The sequence below is a fragment of the Oncorhynchus tshawytscha genome, linkage group LG28, assembly GCF_018296145.1.
Source record: "Oncorhynchus tshawytscha isolate Ot180627B linkage group LG28, Otsh_v2.0, whole genome shotgun sequence".
Taxonomy (NCBI): Eukaryota; Metazoa; Chordata; class Actinopteri; order Salmoniformes; family Salmonidae; genus Oncorhynchus; species Oncorhynchus tshawytscha.
In genome coordinates, this window is record NC_056456.1 from 29,671,335 (window position 1) to 29,692,799 (window position 21,465).

The 21,465-nt window shown below is 45.3% G+C and overlaps 1 protein-coding gene across 2 annotated transcripts in view; it reads left to right on the plus strand.

Annotated features, from left to right (window-relative positions):
- The window catches only part of plppr4a (phospholipid phosphatase related 4a), a 29,652-nt gene extending 12,334 nt beyond the window's left edge, over positions 1 to 17,318 (plus strand). For both annotated transcript variants that reach the window (XM_042308165.1, XM_024391849.2), the window contains exons 3-7: positions 978 to 1,107; positions 1,340 to 1,538; positions 4,805 to 4,862; positions 6,547 to 6,720; positions 15,265 to 17,318. In XM_042308165.1, the coding sequence (XP_042164099.1) occupies positions 978 to 1,107; positions 1,340 to 1,538; positions 4,805 to 4,862; positions 6,547 to 6,720; positions 15,265 to 16,893 (2,190 nt within the window). In that variant the 3' untranslated portion in view covers positions 16,894 to 17,318. The remainder of the gene's footprint in view (positions 1 to 977; positions 1,108 to 1,339; positions 1,539 to 4,804; positions 4,863 to 6,546; positions 6,721 to 15,264) is intronic.
- Positions 17,319 to 21,465: the final 4,147 nt, after the last annotated feature.

The following is a 21,465-nucleotide window of genomic DNA, read 5'->3' on the forward strand; positions in this document are numbered from 1 at the left end:
ATCAGAGGACGGATGAATTTCAACCTTTGTCTCTCCCGAGCCCGTACGGGAGTTGTAGCGATGAGACAAGACAGCAGCTACTAAACAATTGGATACCACGAAATTGGGGAGAAAAAGGGGTAAAACATTTAAAAAATATATATTTAAAAAAGTCAATGCTAGGTAAAGCTCTGCCTTATCTCAGTTCACTGGTCATGAAAACAACACCCACCCGTAGCACACGTTCCAGCAGGTATATCTCACTGATCATCCCCAAAGCCAACACCTCATTTGGCCGCCTTTCTGGTTAAATAAAGGTGAAATTAAAAAAGATATATATAAAAAAATGTGCCAAGGGAAATCTCACACGCTGGTTAGATGGTTCGACCGAGATGTTTAGTGTTTCCACACAGGTCAGTTGTTTCTCCCCAGCAGGTGAGATGGTATGTGCTAGCTGTCTAAGGTTTGTCGCAGCTGCCGTCCTGTTGTAACAGATCTCTACCTCAGCATGGCGTCAGGTGTCACAGGCAGACAGTTAGTGTAGCTGCCCCACAGGCAGGCAGTTAGCGTAGCTGCCCCACATGCAGACAGTTAGCGTAGCTGCCCCACAGGCTGACAGTTAGTGTAGCTGCCCCACAGGCAGACAGTTAGTGTAGCTGCCCCACAGGCAGGCAGTTAGTGTAGCTGCCTCATTGTCAGGCAGTCATAGGCACATACTGTAGTTGTTTTAGCTGATTCACAACAGAAGGCTTAGGTGGTGGAGCAGCCCTGCATTGACTTTAGCTATCTCTCCGTCCCTAACAGCTGCTGCTATCCACAGGCAACTCATAACTGAGATTATGAATAACTTATCTGTCAGTTAGTGTCATTGCCATTTAAATTCCAGTCAATTCAGGAATGGAATTGCACTCCTATTAATAAATTATTTGGTCCAATTATTCAACATACAGGAATTAAACCCTCACTCTGTCTGTTCTTTCTGTCAAATCTCTCCCTAGATAATGATAGGAGAAGGTATCCTGTATTGCTGTCTGTCCAGGAAAAAGAGTGGGGTCAAAACAGAGGCCAATATCAACGCAGCCGGCTGCAATTTCAACTCGTATATACGGCGAGCTGTTCGGTTTGTTGGTAAGTTCTGATATTTTCTCAATCATGACATTTTGAAAACATATGGTGTATCTCACTTCACAAAACATAAACTCTGTGGGACCTAGCTGTGTAGTGAGCAGCCACATGTTTTGTATAGTGTTTTGTCTTGTCTTTTGGTGATTAGCTGAGTAATATCTCCCTTGCTCTCCCTCTTTCTGTCCCCACCTTTGCGGGTTGTCTCTCACCTCTTCCTCCCATCTCTCTCTACCAGGGGTCCATGTATTTGGCTTATGCATCACGGCTCTCATCACTGACATCATCCAGCTGTCGACGGGTTACCACGCCCCCTACTTCCTGACAGTGTGTAAACCCAACTACACCATACTCAACATGACCTGTGACGACAGCTCCTTCATCATAGAGGACATCTGTTCTGATGGAGCAGACCCAGCCGTCATCAACTCTGGCAGGTTAGAGTGCTGATCTAGGATCATTTTTGCGTTAATAAACAAGTAATAATAAATAAGGTTATATGGACAGGGAAAATCTGATCCTAGATCAGAATTCCTACCCTTGGACAGTTTATGGATACGGGCCCAGTAAACCAGACTGTTCTGAAAATGTATTTAAAATATGCATAGAGGTTTGAATGACGCATGCACCATCACCCTCAGGAGAAACTAGATGGTTGGTGGAACATGTGGTTGACCATGGCAGTCAGCATTTATGAATAATCTCCACTGTGTCTGTGGAAACAGGTGTATGGTGAAGTTGCACCTAGACCAGGGGTGAGCAAAATACGGCCCGCGGGAAGTATCACTATTTTTATTTGAAGGGGGAGGTATTATTAGAAAAACACTCCAGGCCACTCTTTAATGTCTTACACTTGACAGAAATTATAATGGACCTGTGTATTTTAAAATAACTGCCCTTTTTCTGGCACGCAAATTGCTTTTGATGAACAAACTTAACCTTGGAGCTTGGCCTGCAAGGTCATCTCTAGTGGGTTACCACATATGGTCATTAGCATACCTCTGTAATGTAGTAAAGTTTGAAACAGTATACAGTGCCTTCAGAAAGTAAAAAATATTGTAGTAGTATACAGAAACTGTAGTATACGGTAGGATACTTTACTACATACTGTAGTATCCCTCGATCAAGTGTTGTACTCATTATAGAATGTTGTATTATACTGTAAAATACTAAACACTACACTATCCACAAAATAAAATATCTGCAAAAACACTACAGTCCACAAAAACACTGAAAGACTATAGTAAATACTAGTATTTAATTTGCATATACCATGCTCATTCCACTCTCCCATATCCCAATTTGTGCCATCCGTAGATGAGAAGCCTGCATGCCAAGTATGGACAATATATTGTGTTCCCTACAGGATATAGAAAATAGCAGAAGCTATGAACTATCCATTCAGACCTACTGTTTATGGAAGATTTGCTCTTTTTGTATTTCTTCACTAGGTTTCCTCAAGGAGAAAGCACCCCCCTCACCTCTATGCCGAAGATAATAAAACAAAAACACTAGTAAATACTACAGTAATGTCCCCAAAAACACTAAAGTAAATAGCACAGTATACTGTACTACATTCCGCAAAAACACTAGAGTAAATATTACAGTATACTACAGTGTGCAAAAACATGACAGTCATTTCTATAGTATACACTACAATTTCTTTAACTACAGTACTTATACTATAGTAAACTGTAATACTACAGTATACTACAGTAAATATTGTAGACTTCAGTCTGCAAAAAAAACTAAAGTGAATACTAAAGCATGAGGGGTGACGTGGAAATGATGTTGATTCAACCAATTTTTGCCCAGTGGGATGTTACAAAACGCTCATTAGCAATGTTAATAACAGTGTAATATTAATAACAGCGTAATGTTAATAACAGTGTAATGTTAACAACAGCGTAATGTTAATAACAGTGTAATGTTAATAACAGTGTAATGTTAACAACTGCGTAATGTTAATAACAGCGTAATGTTAATAACAGTGTACTATTAATAACAGTGTAATGTTAACAACAGCGTAATGTTAATAGCAGCATAATGTTAATAACAGTGTAATGTTAATAGCAGTGTAATGTTAATAACAGCGTAGTGTTAATAACAGTGTAATGTTAATAACAGTGTAATGTTAATAACAGTGTAATGTCAATAACAGTGTAATGTTAATAACAGTGTAATGTCAATAACAGTGTAATGTTAATAACAGCGTAATGTTAAAAACAGTGTAATGTTAATAACAGCGTAATGTTAATAACAGTGTAATGTTAATAACAGCGTAATGTTAAAAACAGTGTAATGTTAACAACAGCGTAATGTTAATAACAGTGTAATGTTAATAACAGTGTAATGTTAACAACTGCGTAATGTTAATAACAGCGTAATGTTAATAACAGTGTACTATTAATAACAGTGTAATGTTAACAACAGCGTAATGTTAATAGCAGCATAATGTTAATAACAGTGTAATGTTAATAGCAGTGTAATGTTAATAACAGCGTAATGTTAAAAACAGTTTAATGTTAATAACAGCGTAATGTTAATAACAGTGTAATGTTAATAACAGCGTAATGTTAATAACAGTGTAATGTTAATAACAGTGTAATGTTAATAACAGTGTAATGTTAATAACAGTGTAATGTTAATAACAGCGTAATGTTAATAACAGCGTAATGTTAATAACAGTGTAATGTTAATAACAGCGTAATGTTAATAACAGTGTAATGTTAACAGCAGCGTAATGTTAATAACAGCGTAATGTTAACAACAGTGTCATGTTAATAACAGCGCTAGCTTGCAGAAAAACACCCATAGTAGCCTCTACCTCAGGAGTGACTCACTACCAGTCTCAGAGACATTAGTTTATTAAAGGCACTTAATGTCTCCACTCTCTACCAAGTCACTGGCTTAACCTAATGAATACTGTGTCTGACTCACTGAACAATGTAGCAGTCCTAGCTACGGTCTGCTGGTACCGCAATGAGAAGAGAGCGAGGAAAACTGAAGATGGTGTTTCTACAACCCACTCAGTTCATCCCCCGTGCACTTACGAAACAGGGAATGTTGTGGCAGACCTGCCTGCACCCACACACAGCCCAGGCAGCTGAGAGTTTCACAGCTATCATTTTCAGATCTTACCACGGCTGTCACTTCCTGTTACTCATCAATATGCGGAATGTATACTGTGTGTCTTCTGTTCTGTCCAGCCTCTCATGAAGGGAAGTTGGCCTGTTAAAATTTGCCCTAACTACGGCATCGATATTAGAAAGTCCCTCAGTTGTCAGACAAAACTCGCTTTTAAGTCCTTTAAGGGTGCTGTTTTTGTATTGTACAGATGATGTAGGGTTTGGAAAACTCTAGTAGACAAGTGGGTCTGGACCATAGACAAATGGTGGCTACAGCACAGCCCTGAAATCAGATTGGCTGTCATTTTATTATTAAAGTACATAAAGGGCTATTTGTTGACTTTAGTCCTTGCTGGAAAGCTAGCTCATGCTTGGTATATAACAAAAGCCTGCTATGCGTGTGCTCAAACTGCTTATAATATGGTCAGTGATTTGAGGGGCAAATAAAACCAACTCACTGCTGTGGCAATGCGATCATGGGTTGTACCCTTTACGGTGGATTTCCTTTCAGAGTCTGTCTCACTATCTCTCAAGCAGAAGATTAAAATGTCTGTCTCCCTCCCCTGTCGTTCTAGGAAGTCCTTTCCCTCGCAGCATGCTACTCTGGCTGCCTTCGCTGCTGTCTATATCTCTGTAAGTAATCCAGCTACAAGCACACATACACACACATACTGTAGGGGTACACACGCATACACACACACAGAAACATACACACACATACCTCCTCTGTCTACTGCCTCACAGCAATCTGGTATAACTGGTTCTCATCAAGTGCACTGGATGCTGGCTGCTCTATGATGATTTTCACTGTGCTTCAGTTAAATAACAAAATCACCCTCTAGAGGCCTCATGGGCGTAATTTCATAATTAAATAACATAAAAATAAGGAAACGCAGAAAATCTGGTGTTTATGTCAAATGGTTTTGTTATATTTAATTATTCTGTGATGTACACTACATGACCAAAAGTATGTGGACACCTGCTCGTCTCATTCCAAAATCATGGGCATTAATATGGAGTTGGTCCCCATTTTGCTGCTTTAACAGCTTCCACGCTTCTGGGAAGGCTTTCCTCTAGATGTTGGAACATTGCTGCAGGGACTTGCTTCCATTCAGCCACAAGAGCAATAGTGAGGTCGGGCACTGATGTTGGCCGATTAGACCTGGCTCACAGTCAGCGTTCCAATTCATCCCGAAGGTGTTCGATGCGGTTGAGGTCAGGACTCTGTAGAGGCCAGTCAAGTTCTTCCACACCGATCTCAACAAACCATTTCTATATGGACCTCTCTTTGCGCATTGTCATGCTGAAACAGCAAAGCACCTTCCCCAAACTGTTGCCACAAAATTGGAAGCACAGAATTATCTAGGATGTAATTGTATGCTGTAGCGTTAAGATTTCTCTTCGCTTGAATGAAGGGGCCTAGCCCGATCAATGGAAAACAGCTCAAGAGCATTGTTCCTCCTCCACCAAACGTTACAGTTGGCACTATGCATTGAGGCAGGTAGCACTCTCCGGCTGAGCCCATGTTGCTTTGAGAGGTTTCCACTTCACAATAACAGCACTTAGAGTTGACAGGGGCAGCTCTAGCAGGGCAGAAATTTGAGAAACTGACTTGCTGGAAAGGTGGCATCCTATGACGGTGCCACGTTGAAAGTCACTGAGCTCTTCAGTAAGGCCATTCTACTGCCAATGTTTGTCTATGGAGATTGCATGGCAGTGTGCTCGCTTGTCAGCAATGGGTGTGGCTGAAATAGCCAAATCCACTTATTTGAAGGGGTGTCTACATACATACATTTTATATATATGGTGTATATAAAGTGTAATATTGGGATGCAAACTCAAAATGGAGTACATTTCAACTCGATATATGACATGGTACAAGCCCATAACCATGTGTGTGAGGTCTATACTTTTTTTCAAAGTAGATTGGTTTAAGACTACCAAGAAACACTCCATGTGACGCTGATTCAGCCCACTGCAGTAAAAGGTTGTAATGTTCTCCAAAACATGAGTCATCCTTGTAATGATTGAATTGGACTGCAGTCACAATGCAAATCAAGTTTTGAACAAGGGCTACCTCCGTTTGAAGTTAAAAGTCCTTTGTTTATAGTATATTGATTCCAGGCCTCTCTACAGACAAGAACAATTTGTTCAGAGTAGAATCCTTAATTAAACTGGATATACAGTATCTATAGATAACTGTGTAGAAGACAGCTGAATTATTAGCTGTATGCAATCCATACTAGGAAGTCTTTAGTTAGTTAGTTGGTGACTTCCTGATATGGATGCCGGAGTGTATCGCTCCTCTCTTCTCCAGATGTACTTCAACGCGACGTTGACAGAATCCTCCAAGCTGCTGAAGCCCCTGTTGGTCTTCTCCTTCATCATGGGTGGCATCATCTGTGGGCTGACCCGCATCATCCAGTTCAAGAACCACGCCATCGACGTCTACTGTGGCTTCCTCATCGGAGGAGGGATCGCCGTCTACCTGGTGAGATGCTCCAGTAGAGCTCTAGTAGAGCTACAGATGTCGTATCTTAATTTGATCATGCTGTTGTTACAGGAATTTACCTGCACGGCAGGAAATGCACATTTGTAGTCCACTTGAGGTATAAAAAGGCTAATTTCCCCTTAAAAATGTCAGACTTGGCCTCCCGGGTGGCGCAGTGGTCTAAGGCACTGCATTGCAGTGCTAGCTGTGCCACCAGAGACTCTGGGTTCGAGCCCAGTCGCAGTCGGCCGCGACCGGGAGGTCCATGGGGCGACGCACGGCCTAGCGTTGTCCGGGTTAGGGAGGGTTTGGCCGGTAGGGACATCCTTTTCTCATAGCGCACTAGCGACTCCTGTGGCGGACCGGGCGCAGTGCACACTGACCAGGTCGCCAGGTGTACAGTGTTTCCTCCTACACATTGGTGCGGCTGGCTTCCGGGTTGGATGCGCGCTGTGTTAAGAAGCAGTGCGGCTTGGTTGGGTTGTGTTTCAGAGGACTCTTGACCTGTTGTAGTGATGAGACAAGACAGTAACTACTAACAATTGGATACCAGAAAATGAATTTAAAAATTAAAATGATTAGCCCTAACAAATATTTTATCAACCCCCCCCAAAAAATGTCCATTAATTATAATTTATTTATAATCTACAGGATTATTTTCCTTTTGTGAGAAACTGGGTCAAATTAAGGTACAGCATCTGCAGTACATCTCAAGTAAATCTAGCATACAGTATCTCTATTAGATCACTGATCTTCTAGGTCTTGGTCCATGGACACTACCTGGTGATACTATTGTACTATTGTAGATATAGGCTGCTCTGCCAGTAGCACCGTAGCCCCTATAAAGGGCACTATGTTTTCTGGTCAAAAGAAGTGCAATATATAGGGGAAATGGTGCCATTTCGGACACATCCCTAGGCTCTTCAGTCCTGGTCCTGGAGACCGACAGGAGGTGCAGGTTTTTGTTCTAGTCCATGTTGTAACATACCTCGCTGATTCATCTAGTCAATGAAATAACAGGTCAAATTGATTAATTGAATTAGGTGTGTTAGTACTGGGATAGAACAAAAGCCTGTATACCCGATAGGTTACTAGGACCAGGATTGGAGAGCACTAATCTAAAGATTAATCTTATTGAAACCATTCAAGCGAAGGAGCTGATCATGGACTTCGGGAGACAGCAGAGGGAGAACACCCCTATATACATCCACGGGGCCACAGGGCAGTAGGTGAAAAGCTTCAAGTTACTCTGTGTACACTTCACTGACAATCTTAAATGGTCCACCCACAAAGACAGTGTGGTGAAGAAGGCACAACAGCGGCTCTTCAACCTCAGGAGGCTGAAGAAATTCGGCTTGGCCCCTAAGACCCTCACAAACTTCTACTGATGCACCATTGAGAACATCCTGTCAGGTTGAATCACTGCCTGGTACGGCAGCTGCACAGCCTGCAAGTGCTGGGCTCTCCAGAGGGTGGTACGGTCTTCCCAACGCATCACCGGGGGCACACTACCTACCCTCCAGGACATCTACAGCACCCGATGTCACAGGAAGGTCAAAAAGATCATCAAGGACATCAACCACCCGAGTCACTGCCTGTTCACCCCGTCATCATCCAGAAGGCGAGGTCAGTACAGGTCCATCAATGTTGGGACCGAGAGACTGAAAAACAGCTTATATCTCAAGGCCATCAGATTGTTAAATAGACATCAGAACCATTCTCCTTCCTGAGTGGTATGACTGCTGCGTGGTCCCATGGTGTTTATACTTACATACTATTGTTTGTACTGATGAACATAGTACCTCCAGGTGTTGGGAAATTGCTCCCAAGGATGAACCAGACTTGTGGAGGTCTACAATATTTTTTCTGAGGTCTTGGCTGATTTCTTTAGATTTTCCCATGATGTCAATCAAAGAGGCACTGAGTTTGAAGGTAGGTGTCACGGTTGTTAGAAGAGACGGACCAAGGCGCAGCGTGATTTGAGTTCCACATATTTTATTTGCAGTCAAACTTAACAAAACAATAAACAAACAACGAATCGTGACTCATGTGGTGCAACAAGCACAAACACAAACAATATCCCACAAATGCAGGTAGGTACAGGGAGTGTCACGCCCTGGTCAAAGTATTTTGTGTTTATCTTTATGTATTTGGTCAGGCCAGGGTGTGGCATGGGGTTTTTGTAATTGTGGTGTGTTTGTCTTGGGGTTTTGGTGGTGGTATTGGGATTGTAGCTTAGTGGGTTGTCTAGCAAAGTCTATGGCTGTCTGGAGTGGTTCTCAATCAGAGGCAGGTGCTTATCGTTGTCTCTGATTGGGAACCATATTTAGGCAGCCATATTCTTTGAGTTTGTCTGGGTGATTGTCCTTAGTGTCCTATGTGTACTCGCTGTTAGTTTGCACCAGATAGGCTGTTTCGGTTTCGTTTATTGTTTTGTGTAGTGTTCGTGTTTCTTTGTTGTATTAAACATGGATTGCAATCGACACGCTGCAGTTTGGTCCGACTCTCCTTCATCACCACTAGAAAACCGTTACAGAATCACCCACCAACCAAGGACCAAGCGGCGTGGTAAACAGAGGCAGCAGCAACAGCAGCAGCAGGAGAAGCGACAGGTGCAGCAGGAGCAACAGCAGCAGCAGCAAAGGCAGCAGCAGGAGCAAAGGCAGCAGCAGGAGAAGCAACAGAGGCAGCAGCAGCATTGGGAGAGGCTGCACTCTTTGGATAAATGGACTTGGGAGGAGATCCTTGACGGACAAGGACCATGGGCAGAGCCATGGATGGAATTGGAGCTGTCGGCGAAGCTGAGTGCTGAGTCTGAGAGTGTGGAGGATGTATTGGACAGAGTAGAAAGAAAGGTGTGGGCTTGGCATAGCATGCACGGCATACCAGTGCCAGCACTACGCATCAGGCCTACAGTGCGTCCCACCTGTTCAGCGCTGCCGGAGCTTTTCTCCTCTACAGCGCTGCTGGAGTCTCCCGCCTGTTCAGCGCAGCCAGAGCCTTTCTCCTCTCCTGCGCAGCCGGAGTCTCCCGCCTGTTCAGCGCAGCCAGTCTACAAGGAGCTGCCAGTCTGTAAGGAGCTGTCAGTCTGCACGGAGCTACCAGCCTACATGGAGCAGCCAGAGCTGTCAGTCTGCATGAAGCAGCCAGAGATGTCAGTCTGCATGGAGCAGCCAGTCTGCATGGAGCAGCCAGTCTGCATGGAGCAGCCAGTCTGCAAGGAGCTGTCAGTCTGCAAGGAGCTGTCAGTCTGCACGGAGCTGTCAGTCTGCACGGAGCTGTCAGTCTGCAAGGAGCTGCCAGGCTGCAAGGAGCAGCCAGTCAGCACGGAGCCGCCAGAGCTGTCAGTCTGTAAGAAGCCGCCAGAGCTGTCAGCCTATATGGAGCAGCTAGTGCTGCCAGTCTGCCCAGCGCCGTCAGTGCCCCCCGTCTGCCCAGCGTCACCAGTCTGCCCAGCGCCGTCAGTCTGCCCAGCACCGCCAGTCTGCCCAGCACCGCCAGTCTGCCCAGCACCGCCAGTCTGCCCAGCGTTCGCCAGTCTGCCCAGCGCCGCCAGATCTGCCAGTCAGCCAGACTCTTCCAGATCTGCCAGTCAGCCAGACTCTTCCAGATCTGCCAGTCAGCCAGACTCTTCCAGATCTGCCAGTCAGCCAGACTCTTCCAGATCTGCCAGTCAGCCAGACTCTTCCAGATCTGCCAGTCAGCCAGACTCTTCCAGATCTGCCAGTCAGCCAGACTCTTCCAGATCTGCCAGTCAACCAGACTCTTCCAGATCTGCCAGTCAACCAGACTCTTCCAGATCTGCCAGTCAACCAGACTCTTCCAGATCTGCCAGTCAACCAGACTCTTCCAGATCTGCCAGTCAACCAGACTCTTCCAGATCTGCCAGTCAACCAGACTCTTCCAGATCTGCCAGTCAACCAGACTCTTCCAGATCTGCCAGTCAATCAGACTCTTCCAGATCCGCCAGTCAGCCGGGATCTGCCAGAACTGCCAGTCGACCGGGATCCGCCAGTCGACCAGGATCCGCCAGTCGGCCAGGATCCGCCAGTCGGCCAGGATCCGCCAGAACTGCCAGTCGGCCAGGATCTGCCAGGATCCGCCAGTCTGGCAGGATCAGTTAGATCCGCCATTCAGCCAGGATCCGCCAGTCTGCCAGGATCCGCCAGTCTGCCAGGATCCGCCAGTCTGCCAGGATCCGCCAGTCTGCCAGGATCCGCCAGTCTGCCAGGATCCGCCAGAAGTGCCAGTCTGCCAGGATCCGCCAGTCTGCCAGGATCCGCCAGTCTGCCAGGATCCGCCAGAACTGCCAGTCTGCCAGGATCCGCCAGTCTGCCAGGATCCGCCAGTCTGCCAGGATCCGCCAGTCTGCCAGGATTCGCCAGAACTGCCAGTCGGCCAGGATCTGCCAGTCGGCCAGGATCTGCCAGTCGGCCAGGATCTGCCAGTCGGCCAGGATCTGCCAGTCTGCCAGGATCAGTTAGATCCGCCATTCAGCCAGGATCCGCCAGTCTGCCAGGATCCGCCAGTCTGCCAGGATCCACCAGTCAGCCAGGATCCGCCAGTCTGCCAGGATCCGCCAGAAGTGCCAGTCAGCCAGGATCTGCCGGAACCACCAGCCAGCCAGGAGCTGGTAGATCTATCTACCTGCCTGAGCTTCCTCTCACTCCTGAGCTTTCTCTCACTCCTGAGCTTCCTCTCACTCCTGAGCTTTCTCTCACTCCTGAGCTTTCTCTCACTCCTGAGCTTTCTCTCACTCCTGAGCTTCCTCTCACTCCTGAGCTTCCTCTCACTCCTGAGCTTTCTCTCACTCCTGAGCTTTCTCTCACTCCTGAGCTTTCTCTCACTCCTGAGCTTTCTCTCACTCCCGAGCTTCCCCTCAGTCCCGAGCTGCCTCGGTCCCGAGCTGTCCTTCAGTCCCGATCTGCTCCTCAGTCCAGTGGGGTTCTGGGTGAGGACTACTAGGCCATGGTCGGCGGCGAGGGTGGACTATCCAGGGACGAAGGGAGAGGGGACTAAGACATTAAAAGTGGGGTCCACGTCCCGCGCCGGAGCCGCCACCATGGACAGACGCCCACCCGGACCCTCCCTATTGTTTTTAGGTGCGTTCGGGAGTCCGCACCTTAGGGGGTTCTGTCACGCCCTGGTCAAAGTATTTTGTGTTTATCTTTATGTATTTGGTCAGGCCAGGTGTGGCATGGGGTTTTTGTAATTGTGGTGTGTTTGTCTTGGGGTTTTGGTGGTGGTATTGGGATTGTAGCTTAGTGGGTTGTCTAGCAAAGTCTATGGCTGTCTGGAGTGGTTCTCAATCAGAGGCAGGTGCTTATCGTTGTCTCTGATTGGGAACCATATTTAGGCAGCCATATTCTTTGAGTTTGTCGTGGGTGATTGTCCTTAGTGTCCTATGTGTACTCTCTGTACTCTCTGTTAGTTTGCACCAGATAGGCTGTTTCGGTTTCGTTTATTGTTTTGTGTAGTGTTCGTGTTTCTTTGTTGTATTAAACATGGATTGCAATCGACACGCTGCAGTTTGGTCCGACTCTCCTTCATCACCACTAGAAAACCGTTACAGGGAGACCTTAAGTATGATCCCCAATTAGAGACAACGATAATCAGCTGCCTCTAATTGGGAACCATACTAAAACCCAAACATAGAAATAATTGACACCCCCTAGTCACGCCCTGACCTACAACACCAAGGGCTCTCTATGGTCAGGGCGTGACAGTAGGCCTTGAAATACATCCACAGGTACACCTCCAATTGACTCAAATATTGTCAATTAGCCTTTCAGAAGCTTCTAAAGCCATTACCTAATTTTCTGGAATTGTCTAAACTTTTTAAAGGCACAGTCAACTTACTGTATGTAGTAAACTTCTGACCCACTGGAATTGTGATACAGTGGATAAGTGAAATAATCTGTCTGTAAACAATTGTTGGAAAAATTACTTGTGTCATGCACAAAGTAGATGTCCTATCCAACTTGCAAAAACTATAGTTTGTTAACAAAGAGGTTGTGGAGTGGTTGAAAAAATAGTTTTAATGACTCCAACCTAAGTGTATGTAAACTTCCGACTTCAACTGTATATACTGTATTTATACTCCGGACTCCGACATTGCTTGTCCTAATATTATATATATTTCTTAATTCCATTTGTGTGTATTGTTGTGAATTGTTAGGTATTACTGCAATGTCGGAGCTAGGAACACAAGCATCTGCTAAATTACATTTGATTTGATTTGATTATTCTCTGATATAAGGTGATATAAAATTGTCTGTCTGTATATTGATGGATGTAATGAATAGTGACATGTTTCGCTATCTTGTTTGTTGAGTCCTGTTGCACTTTTGTATAGGGTGTTAGAGATATTCAATTATCTGTATGAATGAGAACAGGATGCTCTAGTTTTGAGCAATATGTTTCATGCTATTATAAACTCAGTAAAAGTCAACTGCATTTATTTTCAGCAAACTTAACATGTGTAAAATTTGTATGAACATAACAATATTCAACAACTGAGACAAACTGAACAAGTTCCACAGACATGTGACTAACAGAAATGAAATAATGTGTCCCTGAAAAAAGGGGGGTTCAAAATCAAAAGTAACAGTCAGTATCTGGTGTGGCCACCAGCTGCATTAAGTACTGCAGTGGATCTCCTCCTCATGGACTGCACCAGATTTGCCAGTTTTGCTGTGCGATGTTACCCCACACTTCCACCAAGGCACCTGCAAGTTCCTGGACATTTCTGGGGGGAATGGCCCTGGCCCTCACCCTCCGATCCAACAGGTCCCAGACGTACTCAATGGGATTGAGATCTGGGCTCTCTCAGTGGCAGAACACTGACATTCCTGTCTTGCAGGAAATCACATACAGAACGAGCAGTATGGCTGGTGGCATTGTCATGCTGGAGGGTCATGTCAGGATGAGCCTGCAGGAAGGGTACCACATGAGGGAGGAGGATGTCTTCCCTGTAACGCACAGCGTTGAGATTGCCGGCAATGACAACAAGCTCCATCCGATGATGCTGTGACACACCACCCCAGACCATGATGGACCCTCCACCTCCAAATCGATCCCGCTCGGTGACAATAAACGCAAATCCAACCATCACCCCTGGTGAGACAAACCGCAACTCTTCAGTGAGGTTTGCCAGTCCAGCGATGGTGGGTTTGTGCCCATAGGCAACTATGTTGCCGGGGATGTCTGGTGAGGACCTGCCTTACAACAGGCCTACAAGCCCTCAGTCCAGCCTCTGTCAGCCTAATGCGGACAGTGTGAGCAGTGATGAAGGGATTGTGCATTCCTGGTGTAACTCGGGCAGTTGTTGTTGCCCTCCTGTACCTGTCCCGCAGGCGTGATATTTGGATGTACCGATCCTGGGCAGGTGTTGTTACACGTGGTCTGCCACTGCGAGGACGATCAGTTGTCCGCCCTGTCTGCCTGTAGCGCTGTCTTAGGCGTCTCACAGTACACACATTGTAATTTATTGCCCTGGCCACATCTGCAGTCCTCATGCCTCGCAGCATGTCTAAGGCACGTTCAGGCAGGTGAGAAGGGACCCTGGGCATCTTTCTTTCTGTGTTTTTCGGAGTCAGTAGAAAGGCCTCTTTAGTGTCCTAAGTTTTCATAACTGTGACCTTATTTGCCTACCGTCTGTAAGCTGTTAGGGTCTTAATGACCGTTCCACAGGTGCATGTTCATTAATTGTTTATGGTTCATTGAACAACCACGGGAAACCCTTTATAACAAACCCTTTATAATGAAGATCTGTGAATATTGTCAATATTGTAGGCTATATGGTAAGTAGGAAATACGGTAATGGATATGTGAGAAAATGAAATGTGCATTGAATTAGCTTAATGTGCAGATACATAACATGATTACGATTGGGAAAGATACTGTCCATTTCAGCAATGTGCTGTAAAATCCACTTCCATCTTTGACTGTACTGAATCATAGCAAGTTATAAATATCACATATGCACATCCCACACACACACACCGCCTACACAAACCCATGCAATATCCTCACATTTAATATTCTTCAATCAGAGGTGCTTGAGGCTATGATCGTGCTACTGGTAATTTACCCCAACAGTAATGCAGTTTAGTTTGGACTGCTGCATTCTATCTGACTCAATGACCAAGACAAATCCACTGTCACAGTCTTGCAGTCCTCCTGTTGAACAAATGTCTCTTGGCTCTTGGTTAGGCTATTTATGTCTTATTGTGTCAGATACTGTATATTCACTGTGCTTCGATAGTGCTTGAAAAAACGTAATGGAATCCTGGAATTTTATACTAATGTCTGTCTTGAGACGCCTAAGACCATTTTGTTATAGGTAGATATAGACATAGTAGGAATGGAAAGGTAGGTAGAGGTAGTTCAGGATAGGTCATTCAACCTATAATGAATGCTGTCTTCCCAAAAGAGACTTATTTTAGACAGTTGTAGGTAGATAGATACAGTAGGTAGAGGTAGATTTAGGTTATAGATAAGTTGAACCAATATGAATGCTGTCATGGTCTCTCCTCTTCTCAGGGTCTGTATGCAGTGGGTAACTTCCAGCCCAGTGAGGACACATCCAGACAGCAACCCCAGCCTCCCCCGCTCCGAGAGCCCCCCAGGAGCAACACTGTGCCCAACGTCAGCCAGAATGCAGGTCGCCACCTGCAGCCCAACAGCCTCAACAGCATGAACAGCCTAAATAGCGTGAGCACCGCGGACGGCCTCACCGCGGCCCACCCCGAGACCATCCTGACCCGGGTGCCCTCCTACCGCGAGTCCAGCTCCCTGAATAATCTAAAGAGGGCCAGCGCCGATTTGGAGTGCATCACCCCGCCGAGTCCCATGGGTAAACAGGACTGTCTGGTGACCTTTAACAGTAGCACGTTACCCAGGTCACATGGTGGCTCACTACCCGAGGAGCACCGCGTCCCTCGCCGCCACGCCAGCATCCACTCCTCCATGGACTCCACGCGCTCCAAGCAGCTGCTGTCTCAGTGGAAGAGCAAGAACGAGAACCGGAAGCTCTCTCTTCAGGTGATGGACAGCGGGGTGGTTGTGGGACGCCACCATTCAACATCCTCCTCCTCCTCGCCTCAGAGGACCATGGAGCTGAGGTGCAGCTCTGAGCCATCCGCCATGGGCCTGGAGGCAGAGCTCCGTGCTCAGGGACACATCCCCGCCCAGTACATGAAGCTGGCAGCCAGCACCGTGCCACTGTCCAACCACCTCCCCCACAACGGGGGCAGCAGCGGCCTGGCAGGGGGGGCCCGCGTGTCCATCCAGTCCCGGCCAGGCTCCTCCCAGCTCGTCCACATCCCAGAGGAGACGCAGGAGCACGTCAACAGCGGCACCTCCAGTAGGGAGGACGAGGATGATGACGACAGGGAGGATAACTATGGCGGAGGTGGGATTCCTGGTGGGGGAGGCTCGGTTCGCTCCAAGTGGCTGAAGGAGGGCGCCCCCTGCAGGACTAACAGTCTAACTAACCAGCCACGCATCATGCAGGTCATCACTATGTCCAAGCAGCAGGGTCTGCTCCAGCACGGCAGCCCCAAGAGCTCCGAGGACGGCAGCGTGGTCAGCTGCACAGGCTCCATCCAGTACAAGGCCCTGATGGACCAGGAGGCCGGCCAGGGGATCGTGAGGGTGGAGGCCCATCCAGAGAACAAGCCTGTGATCAAGCCTCCGGACGGCAGTGGCTCCTGGAGGTGGAAGCCCCAGGAGCAGCGTGGCAGCATCCGCCAGGCCTTCGAGCTCAACGACCTCAACCGCGACACGGAGAGCTGCGACTCGCTCAAGGACGGCTACGGCTCCTTCGATGGCAGGAGGAGCCAGACAGGCACCGACACCGGCAGCGAGCATGGCGGTGGCAGTGGGGGAGGCGGTCACCCACACGTGCACCACCCTCACTACCACCACCACCACCACCCCCACCAAGGCATCACCACCATCCGTGTGACCCCTGTGGAGGGACTAGGAGGAGGAAGCGAGGCCGCCTCCGAGACCCTCTCCATCGCCTCCAGCAGGGAGTCCACCCTGCGGAGAAAAGGCAACATCATCCTGCTCCCGGATAGAGGTCAGAGTCCAGACAACTCCAGGAACTATTTCAAAGGGACCTCCCCCACACCGCCCCCCACCCTGGGACTGGCCTATAGAGAGTGAACAGCTGCCCCAGTCATCCCTTACCCTTACCATTCCCCCTTACCGCCCATGTGGTGGCCTATCTGTCCCCCCATGAGTGGCCTTCTACACTGGGTCTAGTCTGGAACCCACAATAGGACCATTGAACACATTCAGCTACGACTGTATATTATCAAACCCATCATGGATTCAGTGGTGTTAACTGGGCTGGCTTACCTTTTCCAGTGCCATTCTAAATGTCAAAATTCATTAGCTAGCTCAGTGTGTCTAGTACAGGAAGGCCACTACAGTGTTTTTCCATTCTGCAAAAATCTGTTTGTTTTTTTGTTTTCAGCAGTTTATTGTTAGACTTGGTTTGATAGGACCGGATTAAATGTATTGGTGTGTGTTCTTTGAGAAATGCAGTAAAAATATATATATTTTAAACATTAAATAATGAAGTAAGATTTATGTGACAGATTTTTGAGTGCAGACCCATTACACCTCTTTGTTTGTCTGAATTTGCGTTTTTTACGCCCCAGCCAAGCACCATGGTTCTTTTTTGATTTGAAAATGAAACACTATCACACACAATGGTCCTTTAAGAATGCAGGAGATGCTGGAATAATCGCCACAAAGTCATTTTGCGCACACCTTTCAACCCTTATTTCATTACATAAACTTCCATTTGACAAGCACAAGTACTAACTCTTTTAATACAATGGCTATAGTGGTTTTAACTTCGAATTTGATACTATTTGTTATCAACTTGCAAGAGGCTTTGATGGCAATGAACCATGTAGGTTATGTATTAAGTTGATGGACATGATGTTTTGCAGGCCTTTTCCATTGATGTACTGTGCGCTTTCTCAGCAACATATAAATGTCCTTGTGTAATGTGACCGTGATTGGGTGTTGCACTGCATAGCAACGCTGGAGGGGCTTTTCATAAGACGACATACAGTACCATGACAATTGTGAAAATACATTTTTATATTTTTTGCTATGTACATATTTATAGTTCCCCCGATTGATCTGCAACAATATTCAGATGTCTTCATTGGCTTATTACTTATTATTGATAGTCTATTTTAACAAATATGGGTTTATTCAATGTTGTTGTTTTTAGAACTTTTGCGGGATATGAATTGGTTTGGCAGGTGATTTATAACAGAGCAATGTTTTAAGAAAACACCAAATATTATCCATGGGTTGCAAAATTCCATTAACTTTCCCCAAATTCCCGGATTGTCCAGAAATCCTGGTTGAATTCCCTCACGACTCCAGGGTTCTTCCAACTGGAATTAATGTAAAACCTGGGAATTTTGGGGAAATTAACATCATTTTGCAACCCTGATTATCGCTGTGAACACACCAGTCTTTCCCTGTGCTTTAGCCACACATTGTATCCCTCGAACAGTATAACATGCTTTTCTTAGCTTACAAGGGCAGCAAATGAAGTATGTTAATAGACTACCAGGGGCAGTGGATACAGTACCTTAATCAAATTAGTTTTGCTTAAAGACTGGAAATTCAAGAGGGACTTTACACTTTGCATCCTGTATTGCCTTTGATGAAGTATTCGCTGTTTTTTGATACAGTGACCTTTTTCCTTTTAGCAACCTGTATGGTAGTTTAAGAAAATGTTAGTTTTTTCAGCAAAATGTTTAACAGCTGTACAAGTTGTTAATGCTACTTACTGTGCACTCAAATATTTTTTAAGTAAATGTATCTATTGATGAGTGACATAAAAGGGAAACCACTCTCTGTAGAGGCTGCTCTTCCTGGTACATTGATATGCGCACAATAATTGATTTAATTGTCCAGTTTGATTTTCCTGATTGGACAATGTGGCAGCAGAGCCTGTGCTGGGAACTTTGGTTTTGCTGTTAGATTAAAATCAATCATACATTAGTGTTCCTTGGGCGATAATGAACCATGCACGATTCAGGACTGAGGAGAGGTTGTATAATGGCAATAGCATCCCTCTCCCTCCCACAAGAGAACAGTAAACAAGTGAGTCATACTCAGTATCCAAACTACATAAGTGCAAAAATAACATTACAAACACTACCATTGGTTAGTTCACTGTAATTCTAACATTACTCTATGTGTGTTATATGTTGCCATTGAACAATATAATTGATTTTTATCCAGTTTGTTGTGCAAAGGTAGGGCCAATCAACAATACATGAATGAAAGTGTGGCTTTTACAGTACATATAGTATACTACGCTGCAGAGGAAGCTGGTGGGAGGAGCTATAGGAAGATGTGCTCATTGTAATGACTGGAATGGAATAAATGGAATGGTATCAAACACATCAAACATACGGAAGCATATGGAAACCATTTTTTTCATTCCAGCCATTACAATGAGCCCGTCCTCATATAGCTCCTCCCACCAGCCTCTGATACGCTGATACCTTTATAAAACTGCCAAGAGCTTACTGTTCATATACATCAGGGGTCTCAAAGACATTTCACCCGGGTCCACATTCTGTCTTTAATGAGGCCTGCGGGCCGTCAGTTTGAGATCCCTGGTATACAGTGCTATGTGCATAGAACACTAGCTTTACTCATGACACCTGAGATAGCTACAATAGTGTTTACACTCATTTTTACAGTGGTCATAATATGCCAGTTGCATTTGGATTACCAATATAATTCATGTATTGAGCTTGTTTGTGTTTGTACCAGAGGTTGGAACTGAAATTATTTTCCAATTGTTTCGTTCTGAACAGTACCAACCATTCTTTTTGTTTGTTCCTTTACACTGTTCCGACCAGCTAAATAAAGTTCTGAAACGGTTCGAACCCCAAAAATGGTTAATATCGTTAATTTCTGTTCCTTTTTAAACCTCTGAAATCAAAGTTAAAAATATATATATATTTAAATGACTTCATCAATCAGTGGATAGAGCAGCCTGCTATGGAGCTATAGGTGTTTACATTGGACAGACAACTGTAGGGTGCGAGATGTGACAGAAATTTTGCGGGTGGGGAGAGAACAAGAGAGGGTGGAGGTGGCTTGGCTTGAAACACTGGGCATCTTGTTAAGACATGCATGATCTGAATTAGGCCTACAGAATTGTACCTACGTAGGAGGGGCTTCTATGGAGGAACATTGAATGTCTCTGAACTTCCGAGAGTTGGTTTAACGTTGGACCAGAGCTAGCTTGTAAGCTTGTGTGTGCAGAACGGCACCAGAATACTAAATAACAAACACGTCTTACCTTTTTGTAGTTAATAAATCCAATGTGAAACGTAATTACTATAGCCTTAACTAGCATTGAAATAGTGAATCCATTCTTCTCCAATTAAACATTTTCTCCCTAATTTATGAATCACGCTAGTAATGTAAGTAGGCTGCAGTAGCCTATGCTTCAGATGGGAGGGACAGGTAGCCTACACACGTACACACACAGGCAAAGATTTTCAGCTGGGTCTCCCAAGTGGCATGGTGGTCTAAGGCACTGTAGTGCTAGCTGTGCCACTAGAGATTCTGAGTTTGAGTCCAGGCTCTGTTGCAGCCAGCCGTGACCGGGAGACCCATGGGGCGGCGCACAATTGGCCCAGCGTCGTCCAGGTTAGGGGAGGGTTTGGCCGGGATATCCTTGTCCCATCACGCACTAGCAACTCCTGTGTCGGGCCAGGCGCAGTGCACGCTGTGACAGTCACCAGGTGTACGGTGTTTCCTCCGACACATTGGTGCGGCTGGCTTCCGGGTTAAGTGGGCATTGTGTCAAGAAGCAGTGCAGCTTGGTTGTGTTTCGGAGGACGCACGGCTCTCGACCTTCGCCTCTCTCGAGTCCGTACAAGAGTTGCAGCGATGAGACAAGACTGTAACTACTAATTGGATACCACAAAGTTAAAAAATAAAAATATATTTTTTTTAAGACTTTCAGCTGGCAGTCAGGCAGACACTGGAATATGTTTCTGAGTGACAGAGTGAGGGCTTTGTATAGGCACTTTGTATAATTTTTTGTGGGACAGAAAAAAACATGCCTGGAGCATAAAATAATGTTATTAAATGGTTCCCATCCTTTTAAAATAAGAGTTATGTTCCGGAACAGTATAAATCACTTTCATTCCCGGTTCTGATTCTGTTCCTTGAAAAATGTTGTTTATTTCCAGTTTTTGGTTCTGTTCCCTGAGCTGGTTCCAACTCCTGGTTTGTACACAATAATACAAAAGTAAGATTGGATGTATAGATTTGAGATATTGTTGAACATTTCTATCAATAATCAAGGTTTTCTTTTTTTTCATTGAAACTGAATTGATATTATATAAATATTACACATATTTTTTACTTCTCAAAGGGTATATTAGCAGCGACAACTGAAGGGAAAAAGTTGTATATTTTCCTGTATACTTGTACCTTCCATGATGGCTTTAAACTGTGGTCATATCTGCATGGTAATTTTATATGTACTGTATCTAAATGCTTATTTTCTGTATATGACACCTTTTGAAAGTTATGGCTGGTACCTTGATTTATACCTACTCAATTCATCAATCAATCAACCAATTGATTAACTCTTCATTCTTTCTATCACTGTAAATACAATCTTTGTAACTTTGCCATGCAGACAATGCTGTTATAGTGTAGAGTAGG